The sequence below is a fragment of the Sus scrofa genome, chromosome 7 (genome assembly GCF_054392235.1).
Source record: "Sus scrofa isolate SSC_HxYL_T2T_F1_AM1 chromosome 7, Sscrofa_HxYL_maternal_Yorkshire_Landrace_v2.0, whole genome shotgun sequence".
Lineage (NCBI taxonomy): Eukaryota > Metazoa > Chordata > Mammalia > Artiodactyla > Suidae > Sus > Sus scrofa.
In genome coordinates, this window is record NC_139389.1 from 16,772,058 (window position 1) to 16,795,935 (window position 23,878).

At 40.8% G+C, this 23,878-nt stretch overlaps 2 protein-coding genes across 9 annotated transcripts in view; one reads left to right on the top strand and one right to left on the bottom strand.

Annotated features, from left to right (window-relative positions):
- CDKAL1 (CDK5 regulatory subunit associated protein 1 like 1) overlaps nt 1–23,878 on the top strand; it is a 951,913-nt gene that overhangs the window by 830,572 nt on the left and 97,463 nt on the right. Inside the window, exon 19 of one of the 5 annotated variants that reach the window (XR_014809700.1) lies at nt 11,025–14,148. The exons of the other annotated variants lie outside the window; for them this stretch is intronic. The gene's annotated coding sequence lies outside the window, so the exon portion shown is untranslated. Of the gene's footprint in view, nt 1–11,024; nt 14,149–23,878 lie in introns of those variants that run through there. 5 annotated transcript variants of the gene reach the window in all.
- LOC146401220 (uncharacterized) overlaps nt 1–23,878 on the bottom strand; it is a 159,387-nt gene that overhangs the window by 11,082 nt on the left and 124,427 nt on the right. Inside the window, exons 2-4 of one of the 4 annotated variants that reach the window (XM_084967558.1) lie at nt 14,127–14,199; nt 6,984–7,098; nt 3,178–3,395 (exon numbers count right to left, since the gene is read on the bottom strand). In XM_084967558.1, coding sequence (XP_084823684.1) covers nt 3,318–3,395; nt 6,984–7,098; nt 14,127–14,199 — 266 coding nt within the window. In that variant the 3' untranslated portion in view covers nt 3,178–3,317. Of the gene's footprint in view, nt 1–3,177; nt 3,396–6,983; nt 7,099–9,329; nt 9,766–14,126; nt 14,200–23,878 lie in introns of those variants that run through there. The other 3 variants (XM_084967559.1, XM_084967557.1, XM_084967560.1) reach the window with 3 other exon arrangements.

The following is a 23,878-nucleotide window of genomic DNA, read 5'->3' on the forward strand; positions in this document are numbered from 1 at the left end:
TAAGAAGCAAAGCCACAAATCGGGTTTGATGGAGCTACAGGGTCTGGAGAATCTCAGCAACAGAGGCACCAGCTGCCTCCCAAGGGGTGTGGGCAGGACTGACACCGAGAGGCGTGATTAGAAAATCTGTTTAAGGAGGAGTTCCTGTCATGGCTCAGTGGTTATGAACCCGACTACTTTCTATGAGGATGCTGTTTTGATCCCTGGCCTCATTCATTGGGTTAAGGATCCAACAGCGCCATGAGCTGTGGTGTTGGTCACAGACATAGCTTGGATTCTGTGTTGCATGGCTGTGGTGGAGGCCGGCAGCTACAGCTCCGATTTGACCCCTAGCCTGGGAACTTCAATATGCCATGTGTGTGCCCCTAAAAAGAAAAAAAAATATCTGTTTAAGAAATAGTTTGACCTCAATTCCCTATGGTGTCCTGCACTGCTTGCCACTATCTGTTCCTACCCAGTACATGTCTGGAGGTTTATTCCCATAAAAGGTTGAGTGAGAACATTCTAGACTAGGGAGCCCTGGACACAGCTGAGGGCACTCGTCACATATGGAAACCAAGGAGGTTAGGGGGGTGTCTTCAAACCAAATAGGGGCACCATCAGCACCATCTTCCTCTTGCTCCTGGAAGGCTGGCTGCCCAGGTGCACAGACACTGGTAGAAGGAAAGAGCCTTCCTCTTTGGGTAAACTAATCAGCCCAAGTGAAAGTAGCACAGATCCTATGGTAACTGTGGCAAGCAGGGTGAAGTTCAAAAGAAGAGGTGGGACTGTTCCAGAATGTCTCTTGCTCAGAAGAAGGATCGGGTAGCTCAGAAGAAGGCAAGCTTCCTCAGAGCTCAGGAGTTGACCAGTGAGAGAGAGACCAAACCACAATCCTCTACGAAGATTTTTCAGATAAAGACAATAACCTTATCAACCATGCAGCTCAAATATCACCACCACCAACAAAAATAACAACAACAAACACTTTCATAAAAGTGGAACAAATGAAAACGGTTTTTAAAATAAGAGAAAGAGAAGATTTAAAAAATTAGAGTATCTGTAAGGGATATCACACAGGGGTCCCAGGAGAAGGTAGAAATGTTATCGACTTGCATCAAAATGCCTACAACTTGAATGGAAAAAGACCCCCATGGAGATACACCATTGCCTTTTTTTTCCCCAAAAGTCCAAGTAACAGAGATGATTCTAAAATATTTGAGCAATCCTGCTGTATAGCACTGGGAACTACGTCTAGTCATTTATGATGGCGTGTGATAATGTACGAAAATAGAATGTGTACATGTATGTGTAACTGGGTCACCATGCTGTACAGTAGAAAAAAATTTTATCGGGGAAATAACTATTTAAATTAATTAATTAATTAATTAATTAATTAAATAAAACATTCTAGAGAAGAAAAACCTGATGGTGGACAAAGGATCAGACATCAGAATGATCCTGGAGGTCTTACAAAATATTTTTGGAAGGAGAAATACAGTGCCTTGACAATTCTGAAGAGAATAATGTTCACCTTGGAATTTCCATCCATGCTGTTAAACAAGTCTGCAAATTGGGTAGCATTTCAGACATTCAAAATCTCAAAAAGTGGCTGCCTATGCACCACTTTTCAGGAATCTGCTGGTGAATACCCTTTAAGATGAGGAGACAACTCAGAAAGAAGATGCTAGTGGCTAAGAAGCAGGGCATTCTGCAGAAGAAATTAGCCAAGAGAGCCTCATGTGATTACCATGCAACAGGCCCAAAGAAGACCCAGTCTGGATTGGCAGAGAAGGATGGGATCTCTAGAGAGATGACCCCAAGGGAAGAGCTCATCATTCACCTGTTGTATCTGGTTCTTAGACAGTGAACACTTACTGCAAAGTTTGGAGTCAAATTAGTGGTAAGTACATAGAAAAACTTGCGCAAGCAGCGCAAGGCAACAAGGCAATTGCTCTGAGGATCAGAGGAAAAATCCTTCTATAATAAAGAACTTATAACCCCAGTTCACTATGAGGTCCAGTTGTAAATATAAGTCCATCATTATAGTAGAGTCAATACAAAATGTTCAGGTAACTCCGATTGGTGATATAGGATATGATATGTTTACGTAAAGAGAATGGTGGTGAGGAAGAGTACACAGCTGTGCATATACTGCTTGTGTGTGGTTGACTGCAGAAATGGCCACAGTTCTCCTCTCCCTGTAGTCTTCACAAAGCGACTCTACAGCATCTCCTGTGAAGAGGTGGAGTCTATTTCCTCCCATGTTCACATCCAGCTGGCCTTGTGAGTAAACATGGTGTGAGTACCAGAAAGCCAGTTCAGATCCTAGGTCTTAAGAAGCTTCCCGTGCTTCCACTCGGACCCTTGGAACCCTGCCCATCCTCTGTGTGAACAAGCCCAGTCCCACCTGCTACAGGATGGAGGAACACATGGAGTGTGGAAGAACCCCCTGCAGCTGAGGCCACTTGGGCCAGCCAGCCCCTGCCACCCCAGTGACTAACCACATCTGACCATGCACTCCGCCAAGATCAGGGTTGCCCAGCCCAGTTCAGTTCAAATTGCTTATCCACAGAACTGTGGATACACAAATGGGTGGTTTCAGCCAGTATGTTTGGGGATGTCTTCTTACACAGCAAAAACTAACCAATACTATGTCTAGGTGTGCACGTCCGTGTCTGCAGGAGGATGTTAATGCAGTAAAGCTAAATTTTGTGTTTTTGTGTTCTATACTGGGGGAGTCAATTCATCTATCTAAATCTGAAAAAGCAAGCAGCAGGAGCGAAGCTGCTCATTTACAAACATGAAGACAAAGACAATGAACAGATTTTAAAATGGATATTCAAGGAGTGTAAATCAGACGGGGTAGAAGCTTTCATTACAGGCTTTGTAGAGTCATTTGATTTTTTTAAATTATGCACACATTTCATTCTGATAATACTGCAAGTTAAGTGGAAATGCGAAAGAAAAAGAACTAAACTTCCAAGTTGCTGGTAGTCAGCTGGTGTAGAGCTTCTGCCATCACCAGCAGTAGTCATGTGTTCAACACATGCCCCAGCAGCTGGAGGAATTTCCTACTAAGACTTTAAGCCGCAACCAGCCCAGTTTTCTCTTTTGATTAGTATCCAGTCTTCGGGCATGCATACTTGTGGTTAGTACACAGTGGGAGGATTGAAAAGAGGCACATGGAAAAGTTCGATGCTGAGCCTCAGACACTGCAGGTGTTCTTCAAGTTGGTCGTCTTCCTAACAGAGTCAAATAAGGACCACAAACATCAAAACATCATGGAAAACCGGCTGCAACCAAAATCAGGGCATGGAAAAATTGGTCCTTAAGAATCATTCTGTGGTAGCGCTGTTGAATTGGCATGGGTGAAAAGTGGAGCAAATTGCCTTATTCAACACAGTGAAGAGGCTCTAGGAAAACAAAGCACACACAATAATGGCAGTAACAATGGCTCTTGTCAGATAATCACCCTCCTAATACTGTGCTCTTTGTGCTTAATACTGTACCTAATACTGCACCTAATACTATGCCCTCTGTGCTTAATACTATACCTCATACTGTACTCTAATATATATATAATCTAATAATGTTCTCTGTGCTTAATACTATACCTAATACTGTAATATATATATATAATCTAATACATATTCTCTGTGCTTAATACTATACCTCATACTGTACCTAATACTATGCTCTTTGTGCTTTAAATGTATTTTTCTCTTTGTAATTATTATTTTTGTCTCTAGTATTAGTATTATTATTATTTTCATTGAAGGATAGTTCATTTACAATTGTGTTAGTTTCTGGTGTATAACAAAGTGATTCAGTTACACATACATATATATCAAACTTCTTCATATTTTCCCATTATGGTTTATTACAGAATAATGAATATAGCTCCCTGTGCTATATAGTAGGACCTTGTTTCTCCATACATACTATATATAATAGCTTGCATCTGCCAGTCCCAAACCCCCCATCCAACCCTCCCTCCTCTACCCCCCTGTAATTATTATTTTTAAGTGTTTATTAAATTCTCTTTCCTTTGTTATGTTGGGGGAAAGTAAACGGTGTTTTGAAAAGGCATAGAAGGTAAAAAATAAGACACTAGATAGTGATGTGTTTATTAGTCATAGGTACCGTCATAATGAAAGACCCCAAATCTCTGTGACTTACACCGTTACAAGCTTCATCTTCAAAGTTAGGTATTCAGAAGGGCTCTGGTTATTGAAGATCCAGTCTGGTTTAGGCTGCATGATCACTGCCTCTCAAAGCTGACCAGAAGTGACAGTCATCACTTCTGCTCATTTTTTTTTTTTTTTTTTTTTTTTAGTCATTTTCACCTGGCCATGTCTAAATTCCAAAGGGTGGGAAACTGCAATTCTACCCAAGTGCCCAGGAGAACTGGAATATTTGTGACATATTCCAACTCAATCTGTCTTTCTCCCTGCTGTCCCACGTGGCCCTACATCACCTAGAATAAAAATGGGTTATGCGTATTTTTGCCCAAAGTACAGGGACTTTTCCTAGATGTGTTTTACTCCAGAAAATGATTGTGCTGCAGTGACAAATGATGAATCTGGCTAAGGGGAAGGGCCTGGGAGGTTATATGAGGTATGAAAGTTATGTAAAGTAATGTGGTTTCCTTTTTTTCTTCCTGCGGTTGCATGATGCAGCACAGTATTTGCAGACCAATCCTGGTCTTCCTCAAGTGGTTTCTATAACAAGATAATTTTCTTTCACCCGATGATCACGAACCAATTTGTTTTTGCTTGCAAGTAGAGTCTTATTTTTGTCTAAATTTTGAAGACTGTGAATAGAAGGGCACGCCATTTTCTGCCTGTTTATGACACAGCCCGAGAGGGCCTGGATATGAAAATGCTAATGCATGAGCCAGAACACCTTATTTAAATCTCAAAGCAACACGGGTGCTTTGAGCAGGAGAGGTTACAGTGAGCAGGGCCTGCGGATCAGGAGGCTCCACATAGAGTTTTCAGATGATACACGGGAGTCGGGAGGAAGGAGAGGAGAAAGGTCTTCCATCTCTTACTTTCCTGCTGTTATTTGTGAAGAACGTCTGTGATTAGCCCTGGGCTTCTCTCTTGTATCAGTACGGAAATAGAGACATAAGGATTTCAAATATTTAGTCAAAATCCCAAGCCTTTGATCCTGCAGCTTCAAATATGTCGTGCATCACATCCAAGTATGGTTACACCTCCTTGCTAAAAACCAAGCCACCAGAAAGCTGAAATAATCAGAACTCTTTACTGGCTGAGAGAAAGAAAAACAAACAAACAAACAAAAAAACACATGGCAAATACTCCAGTGGAAATCAGGCACACCTTCAGAAGAAAAGCAATGTCCACAATATTATGGGGTTAGGACAGATTTCAACCACTTTCTTCACCTCTCTGCAACACATGGCAGACAGAAAGACAGAAACTTGGCTGAGGTGAACCATTTCCCACACTTTGCTCATTTTTGAAACACTAAAATCTTTATTATGAAAGGTTCCAACTAATCAGAAGGATAAGCAGTAAGTTCTTTAACATGGGACCCGAGGAGATCTGTTGTGAGCAGGTCTGTGTCTACTCATACCTATAAAGGCATGCCTTAAATTCTAAACCATCTATTCAGGTTTCTAAGGGACCAGTTCTTCCTCCCGAACATGCTGGTGACATGCAACAACCAGGAGTCCTGAAGGAGTGATCTGAGCTGGTCTGCTCTTTTGTCCCATGCCACATGCATGGGATGCTTCTGGCCTCAGGCCCTTTATATTGCAAATGGCCATTATTGGTTGTAGATTACTGTAGGTTATTGGTTTAGATAATTAGGTCATATATAGTCTATTATATAATTATAGATTTTATAATAATTGTTCACATAAAGCTCTTTGTCTACCTTATGAATTGATTTCTCTACATCAGAGTTTCTCAACCTTGGCATTGTTGACATTCGGGGTGAGTAATTCTTTGTCATGGGGAGAAGCCTGCCCCATAAATTGAAAAATGTTTAACAGTTTCCCAGGGCCTCTGCTTACAAGATGTCAATAGCTACTCCCTCCAGTTGTGACAAACAAAAAAAGTCTCCAGATATTACCAAATATCCCTTGGGGGCCCATATGAGAACCATGGGGCTAGACTGCTGCTGTTCATCAGAAATATAAGGTAAGATATATGTGTGAGTTTCAGAAGTAAGTTTAAGTTTTCTGATAGCTACATTAAAGAAAAGTAAAAAAGAAACTTGCAAAATCAATTGTAATATTTTTAATTTAACCTAGTAGTATTCAAAATACCATCATTTCACATGTGACAATATAAGTTATTTATGAGGTATTTGACATAGATTTTTTTCCCTAACTCTTCGAAATCTGGTGTATATTTTACACTTACAGCACATCTCTATTTGGATGAGCCTTCTTTCAAGGGCTCAGTAGCTCCATACGGCTAGTGGCTGTCTTGTTGGACGGCTCAGGTCTAGGTGGCTGTTAAGGACTTTGTGTTTGTCCCTCCAAAATCTATGCATTGAAACCAAACCTCCAATGGATGCTATTAGGAGGTGCGTTTGGAGGTAATAATTATGTTTAGATAAGGTCCTGAGGATGGAGCTCCCCACCTCCCACCTGCCCCCACCAGCCGCCCTGACGGGTTAGTGTCATTATAGGACGAGACCAGCACTGGCTCTTTCTCAGCCAGGTGAGGGTACAACAGGAAGTCTGCTATTTGCAAACCAGGAAGAGGGCCCCACCAGACACCAGTTTTGCTAAAGCCTTAATCTTGGTCTCCAGCCTCCAGACTGTGAGAAATAAATGTTGTTTAAGCCACCCGATCTATGGTATTCCGTGATAGCAGCCTGAGCAGACTAAGTCAGTGGTTTTGCTTTTTTCCACTAACTCCTGCACAGTGCTGTCCATTTGGCTTGTTGACAGTTTGAACGCCATGATTCTCTGACTCTGCAGCTAGAACGTAAGTTGTAGAAAGGCAGAGGCCATAACTTACCATGCTCACAGCTGTAAACCCATTACCTTGCACAGGGCAGGGACATAAATTCAGCGCATGTTGAAGGAATGTGAGGGCACGTATGCACTCTCTGTCACCTGTGGCCTCTTGCTTGCTGTGGTGATAGGAGGAGCAGATCGAACAGATATTTCTGCTTAGTCACTTCATGCTAGTTTTGTGTGGGTACATTTGCCCCTGAAGAATTGCCCAATCAAAACTAATTGCTCTGATTTAACAAAATAAAATTGTATTCAGGGAGGGGGCAAAATGGGTAAAGGGAATCAGTTATACCATGAGGGGTGGAAACCAAATTGTGGGCGGTGAGCATGCTTTAGTGTATACAGAAATAGAAATACAATGTTGTATGCGTTGAAACTTACATAATGCTATAAACTAAGGTTACTTCAAGGAAAGATCAATTTAAAAATTATATTCAGAATACATTCACTGTTAAATACATTCTGTGAAACAGTAAACATGCTTATTATCATTTTATCACAATGTTGAATTAATTCAAATTCTCTCCCAAGCATTCTTGAGGAATACTAAATTGGTAATTTTGTTTCACTGTGTTAGGGTGTTGGATGACTCCTAGGAGTCTCATACTGGTTAATAGAACTGTGGGCAACAAAGAGGGTAAAATAAACCCTCTTTGATGGCCATTCTTCCCTATAAAGAGTCTTTTTTTTATTTATTTAATATTACATTTAAAGAATTAAAACAGGTCACAGACTAAACCTTGAGTATGAGCTTGTGATGTTGGGTCTGTTGCTTCCTTGATACAAATCATTTCCTCTTCTTTGTATGTTTTTTCCTTTGTGTTGCTTCCTTTCTGAATCTTCTTGCCCAACAACTAACTTCAGAAATGCTGGTAAAAGGATGAGTAAGACACCCCCAAACCAAACAATTTCCCTTTAGGACTTTCATTCCAAAACAGAGATGTTTTGAAATTTTCTAATATCATCTCCCTTCAAATCTTTAAGATCATCAATAAACAAGGGCTGTTAAAAAAGCTAAGGGGACATAACATATAGCAAATGGAAATGACAAAGGAAAAAAAAAAAAGATTGTGAGAATCAGGACATTTCCAAACAGGAAATAAAAAACAATGTGGAAGTGTGTCAGGCTGCTGATTTGTAAACACACGTTATTTTTCTTGAAAAAGAAACCATAAAGGATTCCAGCTCCAGGGATTATATTTCATTAGATCTGGTGTGAGTCTGGATCGTGGCACGTTTTTAAGCTTCATGGATGATTCTGATGATCAATCATATTTAGGAACCAGTGGTTTAATTTCCTGTATGAATTACAAGGAGGGTATGTGATAGATAAAATCCTAAGATCCTTTGCTTTTCTCCTGTGAGCCCTTCTCTGGGCTACAATCTTGTCCAGTGGTGGGTAACACCCTGGACATAAATGGGGGTTAATGAGAAGTACTTTGAGCTAAAAGTGAAGACGGCCGGATTTGACTTTGTTACTGGCCATGTCTTTAAACAAGCATTTACTCCTACCATCAGCTTTTCTACCTGCAAAATGGATTTTGTAAGCAATGACCCTTACTTTATGTTTGTTAAAAATGTGGTTTGAAATGTATTTAGGCTATGGAAGCTACTCTAATTGAAACTGTTGTGATTATTCATTGGTATATAAAACAAAAAATCAGACTTCCGTCTCAGTATTTCCTCCCAGACATTGCCTTGCTACTTTATTCACTAGTGGAAGATCCCTTTTATTGTTCCCTTGAGAAATCGCACGAAGACGCAATCCAATAGAGAAATAGACAAACACAGTAGGACCACAGATACATAGCAGAGATAGGCACAAATGCACATGGTTTCTCCGACCGCAAGTAAAATTGTAAATTAACACAAAATTAAATCCATAAAATTATCTTATTGTTTGACAGTATATTTTCAAATATGTGTTTTTTTCCTTATTTGGGTAATATTTCATATTTAATGCATAAAAATTTAAAGCATTTATTCTTTTGTTAATATTTTCTACATGATAGGGCTAATTTCCATGAGACATAAAAGAAAACTGTGGTTAATAACTAAGTATGAAAACATGGCTAGTTAGAATTAATCTGCATATGTAAACTTAATTAATGCTTATTTTATTCAAATGGAGAAATCTGCATAAAATTTGGAGGGTATCTCTTTGATAGCATGTTTTCATTTTGTTAAAGCTCTGATACTTTATGAATATGGCAATGGCTCCAAACAGTTACTATGCTGAGATAACAGGGTGTTGTAATGATTTATTTTCATGGGTAGCCAGTATTATATACTCTGTCAAGTGTGTTGAGGATCTATCTTCAAGAGAAAAGAAAAAACACATACTTACCTATCTATGTGAAATCTTGATGGTCTAGAAAGACGGAAGGTGGCATCACCCAGCATTGGGCTGTTTTGCCAAGAGGATACTCCTCTGATTGGTTTATCACTCACAAGAAGAGGCGCACATGCACACGTGGAAGCCATCTCCGATGGAAGCCAGCACCATATGCCTCTTGTAAAATACCACCCTCTGAGGCAGTGGAGAACAGCTCTTTATTCCCTTCCCCACCCAATTTCCTGCAACTTCTGTGAAGTCACAGAATCTGGGGAAAGAGTGACGCTTCCTGGCCTAGATTTATCACCATCTGGGAACCAGAATGAAATGCCTGGTGCTGCCACCACTGCTTTCATCTGCCTGCCACATTCTCGGAAATTCATCACCCATAGGGTGATTCTAAGCCAATGCAAGTCACCCACATCCATTGGGAGGAGAAAGAAAGAATGGGAAGTGAGTTCTGCCTGAAACCCCCTCCAGGATGCTTCTATTTGCTACCACATCCGGTATAAAAATGCCTTAGGCTGACTTCCAAGGCTACTGGTAATTTGGCCCCGCCCTGCCGGTTTCTCTCCCTCGGCCAAACTGGTCTCCCAGATCCCTGAACAGACTCCTCTCTGCCTCTCTTGAAATTGTTGCTCTTCCCTGTTATCCTTCCAGGGGGCAGCCCAAGTTTCAAATCTCATAGAAGACTTCCGGATTCCTCCTGCTCACACTACAGTTTCCTCCCTTCTGACTTTAACTGTGCTGTCTGTAACAAGCAATTTAGAGCCTAATTACGTGCTAGGATGTATCCTTCTTTATGTCATGTGTTAACTTTAGTTCCCCAATTAAATTGTAAGCTCCTTAGGATAACTTGGTGACTAATGTCTGTTTGCTAAACCCTCACTTTTCCTTTCTTCCAGTAACCATCAGAATCCATACTAGGAGTTCAATACTTGATAGCATCTTAAATTTGGGACTTTTAAATACAGATAAGAGATGGGCAAATAAGCCCTGCTGTATTAGAGATACCACTTCCATAATCCTTTGCCCCTTCCTTCTTTCCTTCCCTCCCACCCTCCTCTGGTCTTTTATTTTTCCTCCCTCTCTCCCTCCCTCCCTTCCTCTGTTTCTTGCTTCCACATTTATGCTGAGTGGAAATCTCTCCACCTTTGACTTGTATTAATATATTCATTCAACTGAGATTCTTGAGCACCTACAGGGTGGTAGACCTTGCTAGGCTCTGGAGATGTAAAGGTGACTATGACCTGGCTCAATCTCTTGGGAAAGATAAAGCACTGAACACAGTGCAAAGTACAAAGAATTATGCTGGAAGAAGGCTTAAAATTGCTGAGAGAGTGCCTGCCCTCTCCTGAGGGTCACAGCTTTGCAGTCCTGTAAGGTCAAAGCAGATCTTTACTGTGGCTTAAAGAGCATGGATTCAGTTGTGAAGATCCCTACAGAGTTTTAGCAGGGAAGTGGCTAAAATCATAAAGGAGGTTTGCAAATTATGTACCAGTTGGGTCCTAGCAGTCCATTGCTAAGAATTTTCTGTAGAACTTTGGAACATCTTTTCCCAATTCAAACACAGTTTTGCATGGCGATTACATCCTTGGGCTAGCACAGAGAAGCCCGTTATATCCGCTATGTACTTAAAGTTTAGCACAGTATAATATGAATGCACTAGAATCTACCCATATGTAAATGATTTTTTTTTTTTTTCAGAAAACCATAGAGCCCCAACTTTGTACGTTGGGGCCATGGCACTTTGTCCCCTTCCACTGCTTCTCTGTGCTCCCTCCAACCCTACCATCACCCAGGAAAAAAGAAGCACCATCTTTTCCTACCCTTCCTCCTCACCATTTAAAAGACATTGGACTACATGGTCACCCAGCCTCTCTCATGGCAGCCTGGAGCCAAAGTTTCAAAGAGGAGCCAGGAGACCATGGGAGAAGATTGAGAGCTCTGTAAATCATAGCCACAGTTTTCATTGAAAAAAAAATTGGGGATAAGTAGTATGATAACAGATTTTTGCACTGTGTTCTTGATAGGAGAGGCAATCTGGGAGAGTTAGTTTATTCACCAACTTCTGCACATTCTAAGACATTTTATCCCTTCCTGGGTTGTGGTAAGGATTAGAGATAATGTATGGTAAAGAACCTACTTTTAGTAATGTCAATTACGAGTAAAGCATAAGCTTAATATTACTGAGGACTTACTATTACGATAGATACGACTAGATTTTAACAGAGATAGATACTGTTTTAAGCGTGGTTCATCATATTATCAGTTAATTCTCACATGAGCCCAAGGTACTACGATGATGGCTGATTTATAAATGAGACACTGAAATTTAGAAGGTTAAGGATGGTCACTCAGTCAATACATAGCAAGGCTGAGATTCAAAACTGGGCACTCTGGCTTTTGCTGCTATTGTCTGTAGGGCCCGGAGAACAGACATTTAAAGTAGAACTGTCTTAGAAAATTCAGGACATGTGCTCTTAGTAGTTTCCAGTGGGTGGGCTAAGCGAAGGGGACAGAGGATCACATATGAACATCTAAGAGGGGCAAAGAGGGGAGTAGGAGAAGGACTGCATGGCTATCACCATCCGTCATAAATTCCAGTCCTCGAGCCCCCGCTCACCCATGGCCATCAGCTCACACACACACTCTGGGGCCCATCTGAGCTCCCAGGCAATGCTCTTTCTCTTCCACCCCACCAGTCTGCTATCAAACTTCCACTTTTCACATGGTGGCTTTTAGAAACCAGGGTTCTTTTTCCCCTGGATCCCAGAGTTTTCTGGTTTTTCCATCTTTACAGCCAATACACAGCAGTTTGGGGCTCCTGCCTTACTCGTCCTTACCTTCATCTTCAATTTCAACCAGGAACAGAGGTCATAAAAGCTAACAGCAGGTTACTCCCAAACACACTTGTTTAATACTTTACTGTTGTCCCTTGGTGTCCACAGGGGATTGATTCTGGGACCCATGCAGACACTCAAAGTCAGAGGATGCTCAAGTCCCTTATACAAAAGGATGCAGTGTTTGCATATAACCTTCGCACATCTTCCCTTATACTTTAAATCATCTCTAGATTAGTTGCAATACCAAATACAACGTAAATGCTATGTAAATAGTTGTAAATCCAACATTAATGATTTTTAGCACATGGCCAAATTTCAAGTTTTGCTTTTTTGTAATGTTCTGGAATTTTTTTATTTTGAATATTTTCAATTCAAGCATGGTGGAACCTTAGGATGCAGAACCCACGGATGAGCAGCGGCAATGGTACTCTTTTGTTTTAGTGAAACCCCAGCTTCAAGATAGCACAGGAGACTGGTTTCCAGAATAGAGGAGAAGAAGCTTCTCTACTTCTGGAGAGTGGAGCTGTGGGAGGGCGCTAGGTAAAGCCAGGGAGGCTGTTTGCAGGTGTGGTGGAAGAGGAAGGAGTGTCTGGCTTCTCTCCAGCTCCTCCCTTTGCCCTTTACCTTTATCTATTCTGATGTCAAAGATGCTGCCTTTGCCCAGACGGCCTGGGAAGGTAACTGGTCCTCCCTAACAGCAGCAGCCATCAAGTGCTGAGAACAAGGGGAAGGCGTGGCTCCCCTAGACCTGCTTATTGCACAGAACACATATTCACTGGCTCAGTGAATTGCACTTGCCTGCATTTTTTTTTTTTTGTCTTTTTAGGGTTGTAGCCATGGCATTTGGAAGTCCAGTTGGAGCTAGGGTAGGGGTTCCAGGCTAGGGGTCCAATTGGAACTACAGCCGCCAGCCTATGTCACAGTCATAGCAACACTGGATCTAAGCCGCGTCTGCGACCTAAACCACAGCTCACAGATACACTGGTCCTTAACCCACTGAGCGGGGCCAGGGATTGAACCCACATCCTCGCAGAAACTCGTCAGGTTCATTATCGCTGTGCCACAATGGGAACTCACAGCATTTTTAAATACAAAATTCGAATGCCCCATTTAACTTTTAAAAATTAGACACACAATGCAGAATCACTGTCAAAAGATCAGGAGGACTGCTCATCTAGACAGAACTTTTTCTCATCTATTTTTTTCCATTTGAAATAATGGAGTCTGTGGTCCCCTCAGCTGCCCACTCCTCATTCGTGGTTTTCTGCTAAATTCAAATTTGAGGAATAATCTTAGATTTAGATGGCCCTGCGTTCATGCTTATAAAGGACTTGAGTAACTCCTTTACTCTGGGTCCAGGCCGGAAACAGAAAGTAGAATAAAATCTATAAAAATAAAAATAACAAGGCAAGACAAACTTTAAGAACCAACATTTTAATTTTTCCAGTTGAATGTATTCACAGCCCCGTTTCTTTCCCTCCTCCCTTCCTTCCTGCTCACCTTCTTTCCTTTTTCTGCCTCTCTCTGTCTCTCTCTCTCTCTTATTTTGGCTAACTGTAAAGAAATGAATTGTCTCAGGAGCATTGAATATTATAACTGATAACAGTGAAAGATGAACAGGGAGTTGGGCCAGAGGTGTATGCAGCTGAAAAACAATTCCACGGAGGGCTAGATAATATGAGGACAGAGGAATCCTGAAGTGATAATGGGAATTGTGTTCAGATAACCTTGAATCCCAGAGAGGGGCTTGTCAAAACAACAACAACAACAACAACAACAAATGTGAATTTGGTAACTGCCTTAAATATGGAGAGAAAGGGAAAACACAAAACACACTCGTTCCTTGGCCGGCCACTGGACGGAGTTTTGGGGAACAAGACACCTTGGAACTGAAGTTTTGGGGATTCCATGTGTCACATCTATATTGTGCTGGGTGCCCTGGTGAATAAAAACGGGAGCTTACCTTCCTCTTGAGGAATCAGCCCCACACAGTGCCTCCTGCTTCTTTGTTTGCCAAGTAAATGCGTAGAACTGTCCTGTGAGTGTGAAAATAGGGAGGGAAATCAACAAGGGACCTAAATTCGAAGCCATAAACCCAAAGTAAATGGCCTTCCCATCAATAACCACCATATTTGTAGTTGGAACAAATCAACCACAAGCCTGTACTTTGCATCTTCACTAATGGCGGTCACCTTTTTTTTTTTTTAAAGATAATTAATGGAGGCAGAATAATACAGATTTAACAATCCCAGAGCCCACTTTAAGGGGGAACTCTCTCCCCAGGCCCCTTTACTTGCGTATTCTACAGCTGCTCTCCCATTGCTCAAAAGGTAATTAAGAGGTGATAATGATATGTATCCTCCCTTATCAAAGTCATTAACACCTTATTATTGTTGTGAGCAAGCTGGCTGTTGCTTGGTCCTGGAGAAGCTGCTTTAGGAGAAAAGTCTTTATTGCCCTACCAGGGATTTCTGTTGTGATCAAGAAATTACAGTTTGGGGATGAATTATCAGGTTACATTCTCTGAGACTCTTGAGTGTTTTATTTCCCTAAACCCTGTGGGTTTCTGAGAACCCCCCAAGCCATTCTGACTCTCAGTTGAACCTACATCTTACCTCCTTTCCAAGCTGTTCTCTGAGAATTGGAGATGGAACTATATCTCCTATCCATCAAATTGCACATCTGTTGTACTTGAAGTTTTGGCCCAAACCCTGCTATCCATGGTGCCATCTCTGAATTTATACTCAGATAAAGATGCTACAAATTCTCTCAACATCTCTTGGTTTCCCTGCTTTGGTTAGCAAATACTACCATCTATAAATTCACTCACCTGGGGCAAAGTTTTCTAATTAGGTAATATCTTAAACACCTTGGGGAAAGTGAGAATATTTACTTATGAAATTTTCCACATTTTAAAGACTTCTATAGATTGGACAGGAGAAGAGGCAAATGCATTTCAGGTTGGTTCTGCAATCTCCTAGTCCTTATTGGATTAGAAAATAGTCTTGTATGATTTTTCTCACATTTGTGTTTAAGTGTTAAATGTGTTTAAATCCTTGAGGGCAAAAGTGTATTCATTTCATTGATCATAAGCCTCCTTAGAACCAAAGTTATGGTAGCTCAAAAATAACTGCAATTTTGTCCAAATTAATGTATACATTTTAAGAGTCAAATATTACTACAGGGCTTCAACAATAAAAAACAAAAACCCAGAGTAATTCTCCTGACTCCCCCCTTTACCACCAATCCCTGAAGGTAGCTCCTTCAAATTAATTTCAGCAATTTCTTCTGGCATTTACTTCCAAATTTCTAAGTAATATATGTGTCTGACTAGATCATTATTTAGTGACAATTACAGTTCGGGAGGACTTAAATCTCCTATTCTGCAACACTGCTTCCTCTTGTTCCCCTTTTTAGTTAAATCAATATTCAGGATTTATATTATTATAACTATGTAAAAATAATGTTCTCTACTGAGCTAACACTACACTATAATTACCTTTCCTTTCTTGTACAACTTTTTGTTTTTCTTGGAGTTAATAATCGCCTTGTTTTTTTCCATCAGCCTGGCTTTGTATATAACTATCCCCAAGCTCTGCCACAACATCCTATAGTCTCCTCCAAACTTTCCACACAGTAATGTGGAACAGGTAATCTATCATGGTCTAAAGACCTCCTTTCTGGGGCCCTTAATTTCTTTTTTCCAATTTGAATTGGTTTTCCTCTTCGGCCACTACAACACTGTTCTCCTGTAGCTTCACTCTGCTATCATCTTGTTGAGTCTCTTCTCCTCCTTCCTGTGTTGAAGGCTTTCCTTCCTGGTTCCTTCCTGGTTTTCCTCTCTTGCTTTACTCCCTCATTTTGGTGGCACACCCTTCCTGAGAAGGGTGCCTGTGAGGTCAATTAACTGAGCACTGTCTTGCCTGAAAATATCTTTATTCTACACTTGTATTTGTTTGGTAGTTTGGCTGAAATTTGAATTTTAGGTTAAAAATAATTCTTACACTGAATTTAAAGGCATGGCACCATTATCTTCTAGCTTTCAATGTTTCTATTCACAAGTCCAATGTCATTCTGATTCCCCATGACTTTTATATGAGCACTGTGTTTACTCTGGAGTTCTGAAATTTCAAAATGATATGCCTTCATTGGGTCTTTTCTTATTGTTTTAGGTCCATTTAATATAAAGATCCATATCCTTCAGGTCTATTAAATTTTTCTTGTAGTGTTTCTTCAATAGTTTGTTTCTCCCCACCCACAACACCCCCTGATTTCTCTTGTCGAGCTCTTATTGATCAGTTATTGATTCTTCTAGATTAATCTCACATTTTCTTATCTTTTCTCTACCAATGCCTGCTTTATCATTTTGTTTTACTTTCTGGAAGGTTTCATCTACTTTACTTTCCAAACTTTCTATTGATTTTTAAAAAAAAATTAGGGCTCATATTTTTTCATTTTTTAAAGTTTTATTAAAGTATAGTTGACCTACAATGTTGTAATAATTTGTGCTGTACAACTAACTGATTCAGTTATAAGTGTACACACACCCATTCTTTTTCAGACTCTTTTCCCATATAGACCTTCACAGACTATTGGGTAGAATTCCCTATGCTATACAACAGGTCTCCGTTGGCTAATCATTCCATATACTACAGTGTGCAGGGCTCATATTTTTAATTTTCAGGGAATCTTTCATGTTCTAGGATTGTTCCATTTTTATAGCCCCAGTTCTTGGTTTTATAGATGCAGTGTGTTTTTTAACCTCTATATTGAAATTCATCATACTTTGTTCAAACTGTTCTAATTCCTGCTTTGTCTTTCTTCCCTGTTTTCCTTGTTTTCTGTTTGCTTGCTTTGTTTCTCTCTTTCATGTTGGAGGTTGTCCCTCAAATCTGAGATCCTTGGCTATGAGGGAATCACATGCCAACTGAAGTCGTGTGTGTATGTAAAGCTCACCACTTGAGTCTACAGAACTAAGCCAACACTTTCACTAGTGTACCCCTGAATTGTACAGGTGTTTTCCTTAAGCCCTTTCATTTCTGGACAGCAGGATTTTCCAAAGATCTTCCTGGGGATTATAAACCTGGCTGTGGCCTCCTGGTTGGTAGGAGGAAGGAGGCTAGAAGAGTTTAGTGATCAGACTTTTGCTAACAGCCCCTGCTTCTCTGTCTTCTGTGCCCTGAGTCCCTGGACCTGACTCTGTCTGGTTCAATTTTTTCGACAGAAGAAGTCACCTGTCTTTGGGGTTGGGAGGTGATTATGGTGGATGGACCTAAGGAGCTAGCTGCTTTATGATGACTTTCAAGCACGTTGACCTCATCCATGTACCTTCCACAGGCCCCACACCTCCAGTTCCTGAGTCTTCCCAGAGTTCTGAAGGATGGGTAGGTTGTTCCTTATTGGGCTGCCTCTGTGGGCACCTAGAATCCAGCCTTTTCTCTTCTTCTTAAACTGTTACCACTCCTCCAATAGTTTTCATATAGCAAATATTTGTTGACATCCTTGTCCACTGATGTCCTCTTCGCTGTTTTGTTTTTCTTGTGGGCTAATATTTTCACATTCTGGAGTTCCCGTCGTGGCACAGTGGTTAATGAATCCGACTAGGAACCATGAGGTTGCGGGTTCGGTCCCTGCCCTTGCTCAGTGGGTTAAGGATTTGGTATTGCCGTGAGCTGTGGTGTAGGTTGCAGACGCGGCTCGGATCCTGCGTTGCTGTGGCTCTGGCGTAGGCCGGCGGCTACAGCTCCAATTAGACCCCTAGCCTGGGAACCTCCATATGCCGCGGGAGCGGCCCAAGAAATGGCAAAAAGACAAAAAAAAAAATTTTTTTTCATATTCTTTTAGTGACATGTAATTGGGCTTCCAGGAGGGAACAGAGATAAATATATATATTCCTGTATTTAGTGTCTCACATTTAAGTGGGTATGAATTGTGTAGTTGGATTGATGATACTTCTGAGTTATAGCTTATTTTTTAAGGAATTTTAGACCTTATATTGATAACTGAAATCAGAATGGGAATTTATATGCCATATTGACATAGCATTTATTTCAAGGTTGATATGTGCAGGCCCAGTCTTCCCTTATAAATTAAATGGATAATATGTGAAAGTTGAATGTGCCAACTAGGTTAGACCAGGGTCAGGGTTTGTCCTACTCGGTTCTGTATTGACCATTCTCCTAGGACTTAGCAGGGGCTTTTACGAATAAACTTATTAAAAACAACAACAATGAATTAACGGAGCTGCACTTTTCTTCTTTTCTTTAGAAAACTCTTTTAAAGATCACCAATTGAGTGCAATGAATTGCTATATGAGCTAAAGATATCATGATGAAGGAAAGAGAGACCTAAGCCTCAAGGCTTCACAGTCTAGTGAAAGAGACTGACAAGAAAACAGATAAATATTACGCAACATATATATTAGGCAACCAAATTCATCCTAGTTTAGAAATATGCACCCAGTGCAATGGGAGTTCCACTCCCTATGAAGGTGATATAAAAATTCTGAGGTCACTTTTTCTTGATGCTGTTAATGTAGGACCCAAGGCTCAATTAGCATGAAGGCTAGAAATGAGTCTGTTAGTTACATGCTATATCTTAGATATGTGGCTCAGTGCGATAGACAGATAGATGACACAGAGATAGATAGACAGACAGACAAATACTACATCAGCAGCCCCTGTACCTTAGAGGAGCATCATCAGAGATGAAAGAAGCTCTAAATACATCTTCTCCTCCTCACAGGGAGACACCCCAAGCTATACCCTTCAGAGTTGATGCAGGGACATTTGTGGGTTCAAAAATGCTCCTCAGTGCTAAGAGCCCTGGATAAGCCTGGAATGTGATGTTATAATTACAGTGATCATATTGCTGTAATTATTTATACATGTATCTATAATCTTTTAGGGCAAGCTGAAGGTCTTATTCTTTTCAGAGAGGTTTGATGGTCCGTTGCCAAGAGTATGGTCTTTTACAGGTGAACTGGGTTTGAGCTGTATGACTTTGGTCAATCATTCGATCTTGCCATACCTAAATTTCCTGCTATGTCAAACTGAGATAATAATAGCTAACTCCCAGATTGGCTGCATTAAATGAACAAAGCCAGATAAAAGGCTATGGGCAGTTCTTGATGGAAGCAGGTCCAGAGTAAGTGGTAGATAGTATTTTTCCTTCCTTCACCAGTGGGCTGTGAACCTCTCCAATGGGGAAACCACATGCTATTCTTCTTCCTTTTTCTTTTTAATGGCTGCACCTGCAGCATATGGAAGTTTCCAGGCTAGGGTTCGAATTGGAGCTGCTGCTGCTGGCTCACACCACAGCCACAGCAGTGCAGGATCTGGGCCGCATCTGTGACCTACACCACAGCTCATGGCAATGCCAGATCCTTAACCCACTGAGTGAGGCCAGGGATCACCCTCATCCTCATGGGTACTAGTTAGATTCTTAACCTGCTGAGCCACAACGGGAACTCCCAATATGCTATTCTTACACATAGCCCCACCCTTCATGTGATGCTGGATGTGAAGTTGGCACTTAATGCATATTTATTGAATGAATGAATAAATCAAAGAATGTTTGCCTTCATGAGTTGAGGTATTTTCCAGATATATGAATCATCATTTGCCACTTTCTTTCTTTAGAATGTATTTCTTAACTATTTGCTGATGCTTGTAACCACTATTCTTTTATGAGCTCCTGGATTACTTATTCTGCAGTGCTACAAACAGAGCTAAGGAACACTCATATTACTTTTAAATGCCCAAATAACACTTCAAATCCAACCCTGCTAATATACACTGTGGTTCAGAATAAAAAGAGGCAACAAATTGTCTCCATTCTTTGTTTAAAAGATACTTTGACAATCATTTCCTTTGGCAGGTCTACAGATCAGAGAGTCTTTGGCTATGAGGTGCTGTAATGAGAGTAAAAGGCAAGATGAGATGAAAAGTTTATGTGTCTTTTCATGTGTTGGTACCTTTCATCCACAGGGCTGGAGTGGGGCATTTCCTAGTCATATAGTCTTTATCACTCTTCCATTCATGAATGCAGGAGCAATGTTTGGCTAAACCATCCTTCATTTTCTAGCTTGAGCAATTATATTATATTAGGGTTATTATTATTATTTTTTAAAGTTCTAGCCTCACTATCATCCTTCCTGCAGCAATCTGGGCAGCATCTGCTTCTGCTCCTGTTGGGTACAAGATTCCTTGGCAGCCAGCATCTTGGACCATCATAGAATGACCCACCTTCTATAACTCACACTAAGAAATTTAGCTCTGAGTTTTGTGTGTGTGTGTGTGTGTGTGTGTGTGTGTGTGTGTGTGTGTGTTTCTTTTTATGGACACACCTGCAATATATGGAAGTTCCCTGGTGAGGGGTCAAATCGGAGCTGCACCTGCTGGCCCATGCCATGGTCACAGCAACACGGGATCTGAGCCACTTCCGCAATCTACACCACAGCTTGTGGCAGTGCTGGATCCTTAACCCACTGAGCCACATTGGGAAGTCCTAGCTCTAAGTTTTAATTCCACCCTTTGTGTGCCAGACCACACCTTCCTCATGTTATTTCCCACTGTGCTTGGCACAAGCCTTGCTCTGAAGAGATCAGCCAACAGCCTCTTGTCTTAGTGTTTCCTTGATCTCTGCAACATCTGACTCTTGGAAATACCTTTTTAGACTAAACTCCATGAGGACTTTTTTGAGCTTATGCTTTTTGATTTTCCACTATTATTGCTGATCATACCTTTTTCTTTCATTTTTTCCCCCAGGGGAATCTCATGTACTTCCAGGGATCTAATTATGACGTCTTTGCTAATGCCAGCTAATCTACACACTAGTCTCTACCTCTTAGGAAATTCACAATCAATACACCTAAAAGGAAATTTACTACTTTTTGCACAAATCAGTATTCTTCTCTTTTGAAATTTATTTTATTCTGCCTTGTATTTAGTTATTTTAGTATGTTTCACTTGATTTTATTTTTTTCAGTTTGTATAATTATTTTTATTTCTTTCCATTATAGCTGGTTTACAATGTTCTGTCACTTTTCTACTGTACAGCATGGTGACCCAGTTACACATACATGTAAACATTCTTTTTGATTTTAAACTCTCTCTCTCCAACTATATAAATCTAAATACATGTCTATATGGATATCGCTATGTATATTTATCTCTATACCCCTCTATCACTTGGCCTTTGTACATGCCTAATGAACGTGTGATGGTTTATTTTGATTCACTGTTTCTGGGATTTGTATTTAAAGGAGGTTAAGTCAGAGAGTAGTGCTTTGAGCTGAAGAGCCTTCCAATCTTAGGGGAAGGAACAGATCCAGTGTGTTCTCCCGAGATGATTCCAGGGCTTCAGACAAGGAAAATTAAACTCATAAGGACGTAAATGCATAACCTTTTTAAAAAGTTGATTTTATAAAGGAAATCATTAGTCCATAAACACTGTATCAACACAACTTGAGTGTCTAAATTAGCTGCAGGTTGTATTTTTGAGGCATCTAGGACTGAAATTAGAACTGTGTACAATATTATAGGGAACATGAGTTAAAGCATCTTTTTCAGAGTAATCTTGGAGAATACAAGTTTGCGATATTTCCAAGAGATTTCATGGGTGGTCCTTGAAACACAAGCATGGAGAAGGAAGTTGTCCTTTAAATTTAAGAGTTGAACGGACTCACCATATCACAAGCACATTGTGATAAGGCCATGGAAGGCATTATTACCAGTGGATGCTGTCAGTGGCTTACCTAGATGAGATGTCAAAACCCCACTGAACTTGCCAGGCTGAAAGCAGATTAGACCACTAAAGTGGTCACTGCCATAGAAATGTCCCAAAGAATCTCTTCTCTTGCCTGCAATCATCTATCGTGGTGCTTCAGGTTCACCTGTGTTTTCTGTGCCCAAGCCTGCCAACCCTGAACAGACTTAGAAAGAAGTGAGGGAACCACTGTCTTCGATTTCAGCTCCAACATGTCTCCCTGGAGCCTCCGTTCTGGTCTCTGTTTAGACCTTACAACACCAAAGGTGCTTTTCCTCCACTAGACCTTTGGAAAAGGGGCTGTGAAATTTATAGCGTGATTTCTATTATGACAAGAACATTTTAAAACAGTGGTTTATGCTATTTAAGCAAGCTGATTAGTCAGCAGGGACTTCGCTGATGGTCCTTGGGCTGTAGGGTTAAGAGTGGCTAGCTGCCTGTCTGGGTTTTGGGTTGTGAAATGCTTTGCTTTCTTGGGCCACATTATTGCAGACTTCACTGCATTTTCAAACAACGCACATAATAAATGACGTCTGCGAGAATCACTGGAAAGCTTACCTGGATCCCTCTCCTCTTCTTCTGCACTCTATCATCTGTTTCTAACATTTCAAGGCCTTCTGGAGCCTGTTTTTCATGTAGCTCACTAGAGAGGAGCAGTTTTTCATGAAGAATTGGGTTGCTGAAGTGACCATAATTCTTCTTCCAACAATCTTGGCACCAGAGTTAATTTACAAATGTATACATTTAGCTGGGTTCCTTTGCCTTATATATGCTGGTGGATTTCAGGTGGAATCTCAGGCTTGGACAGAAACATTCACCTGCCTCCAAGCTTTGTATTAAACTAGCGTTTATATCTGCAAAGTCGCCGGTTAGATGCGATCATCTATAATTTAGTTGGAGAAATTAGAAACAACAAAACTTTACAGGTGACACCAAAATGGGAGTGTATTAAGAGTCTAGGCTTCAGATGGTATTTCTACCAACAGTCTGACGGCAATGAGGCCAGATGGTTAAGGAAAAAGGCTAATGGACTTAGAGATCTTTTGAGTTCAGGTATCACAGAGTGCATTTCTCCTGCTTCTTTGAGACTCATGCAGTCCATAAGGAGACATAATTAAAAGATTAAAGAGACATTTAGAAATGTGAAGCTGGTCACTTTTTAATCAGGAAGATTGATTTTCCAATCCCAATGCGAAGGCGGAATTTTAAATAATTTATAGGGTAGAAATCAGTGGCTTGTCACAACTTGGCTAAAAGAATAAAGGCGAGGGGGGACGAGGGACTTGAGTTTTGTTTTTGTTTTTGTTTTGCTTCTCTAAGTGCCTTATGGAAAGGAGTGTAAAAGGGAGTGAGCCTCGGTTTGGTTGTCATGGATGAGATGTTCCCAGCCTCTGTATCTCTGCTGGAAGAATGAAGATTAGTTCGCTGCCCTCCCACCCTCCTTCCTTTTCTCCTTGTGGCTGGGGGTCTGGACAGATTCTCTTGACTACTCAGCACCATTTCTCTTTTATCCTCCAGATATCCGTCAGGTTCCAATTGGGTTAACACCAGGGTCTTCTGAACAGGGACTGTGACCGCAGTGCAGTGATGCTTCCATTAGCCAAGGGGGGCATTTCAGGGACACTTACTATCAGAAACTACACAATCAGAGTCAGCATATGGGAGGGTTAAAGGAGGGTTCCACGGTGCTACATCAGGGCAGTTCTGGTTCTAAAAGAAAAAGGCTTCCAAGAGTAAAGCGTCTTCCAATAGATGCATGCAAGAAGATATTAAAGATGTGACTTGGAAATGTTGGTCCTAAGGGGAAGAACTCATTGACAAATTGACTGTAAGCAACCAGAAAAGAAAGCTTGCAGGGAGTGGACTGCCAGCAGAGGCTTTTTTTTTTTTTTTAAAGGGTATCAAACGTTCAAGAAGGACTGAAAAATTCCTTATACCCTCAGATCA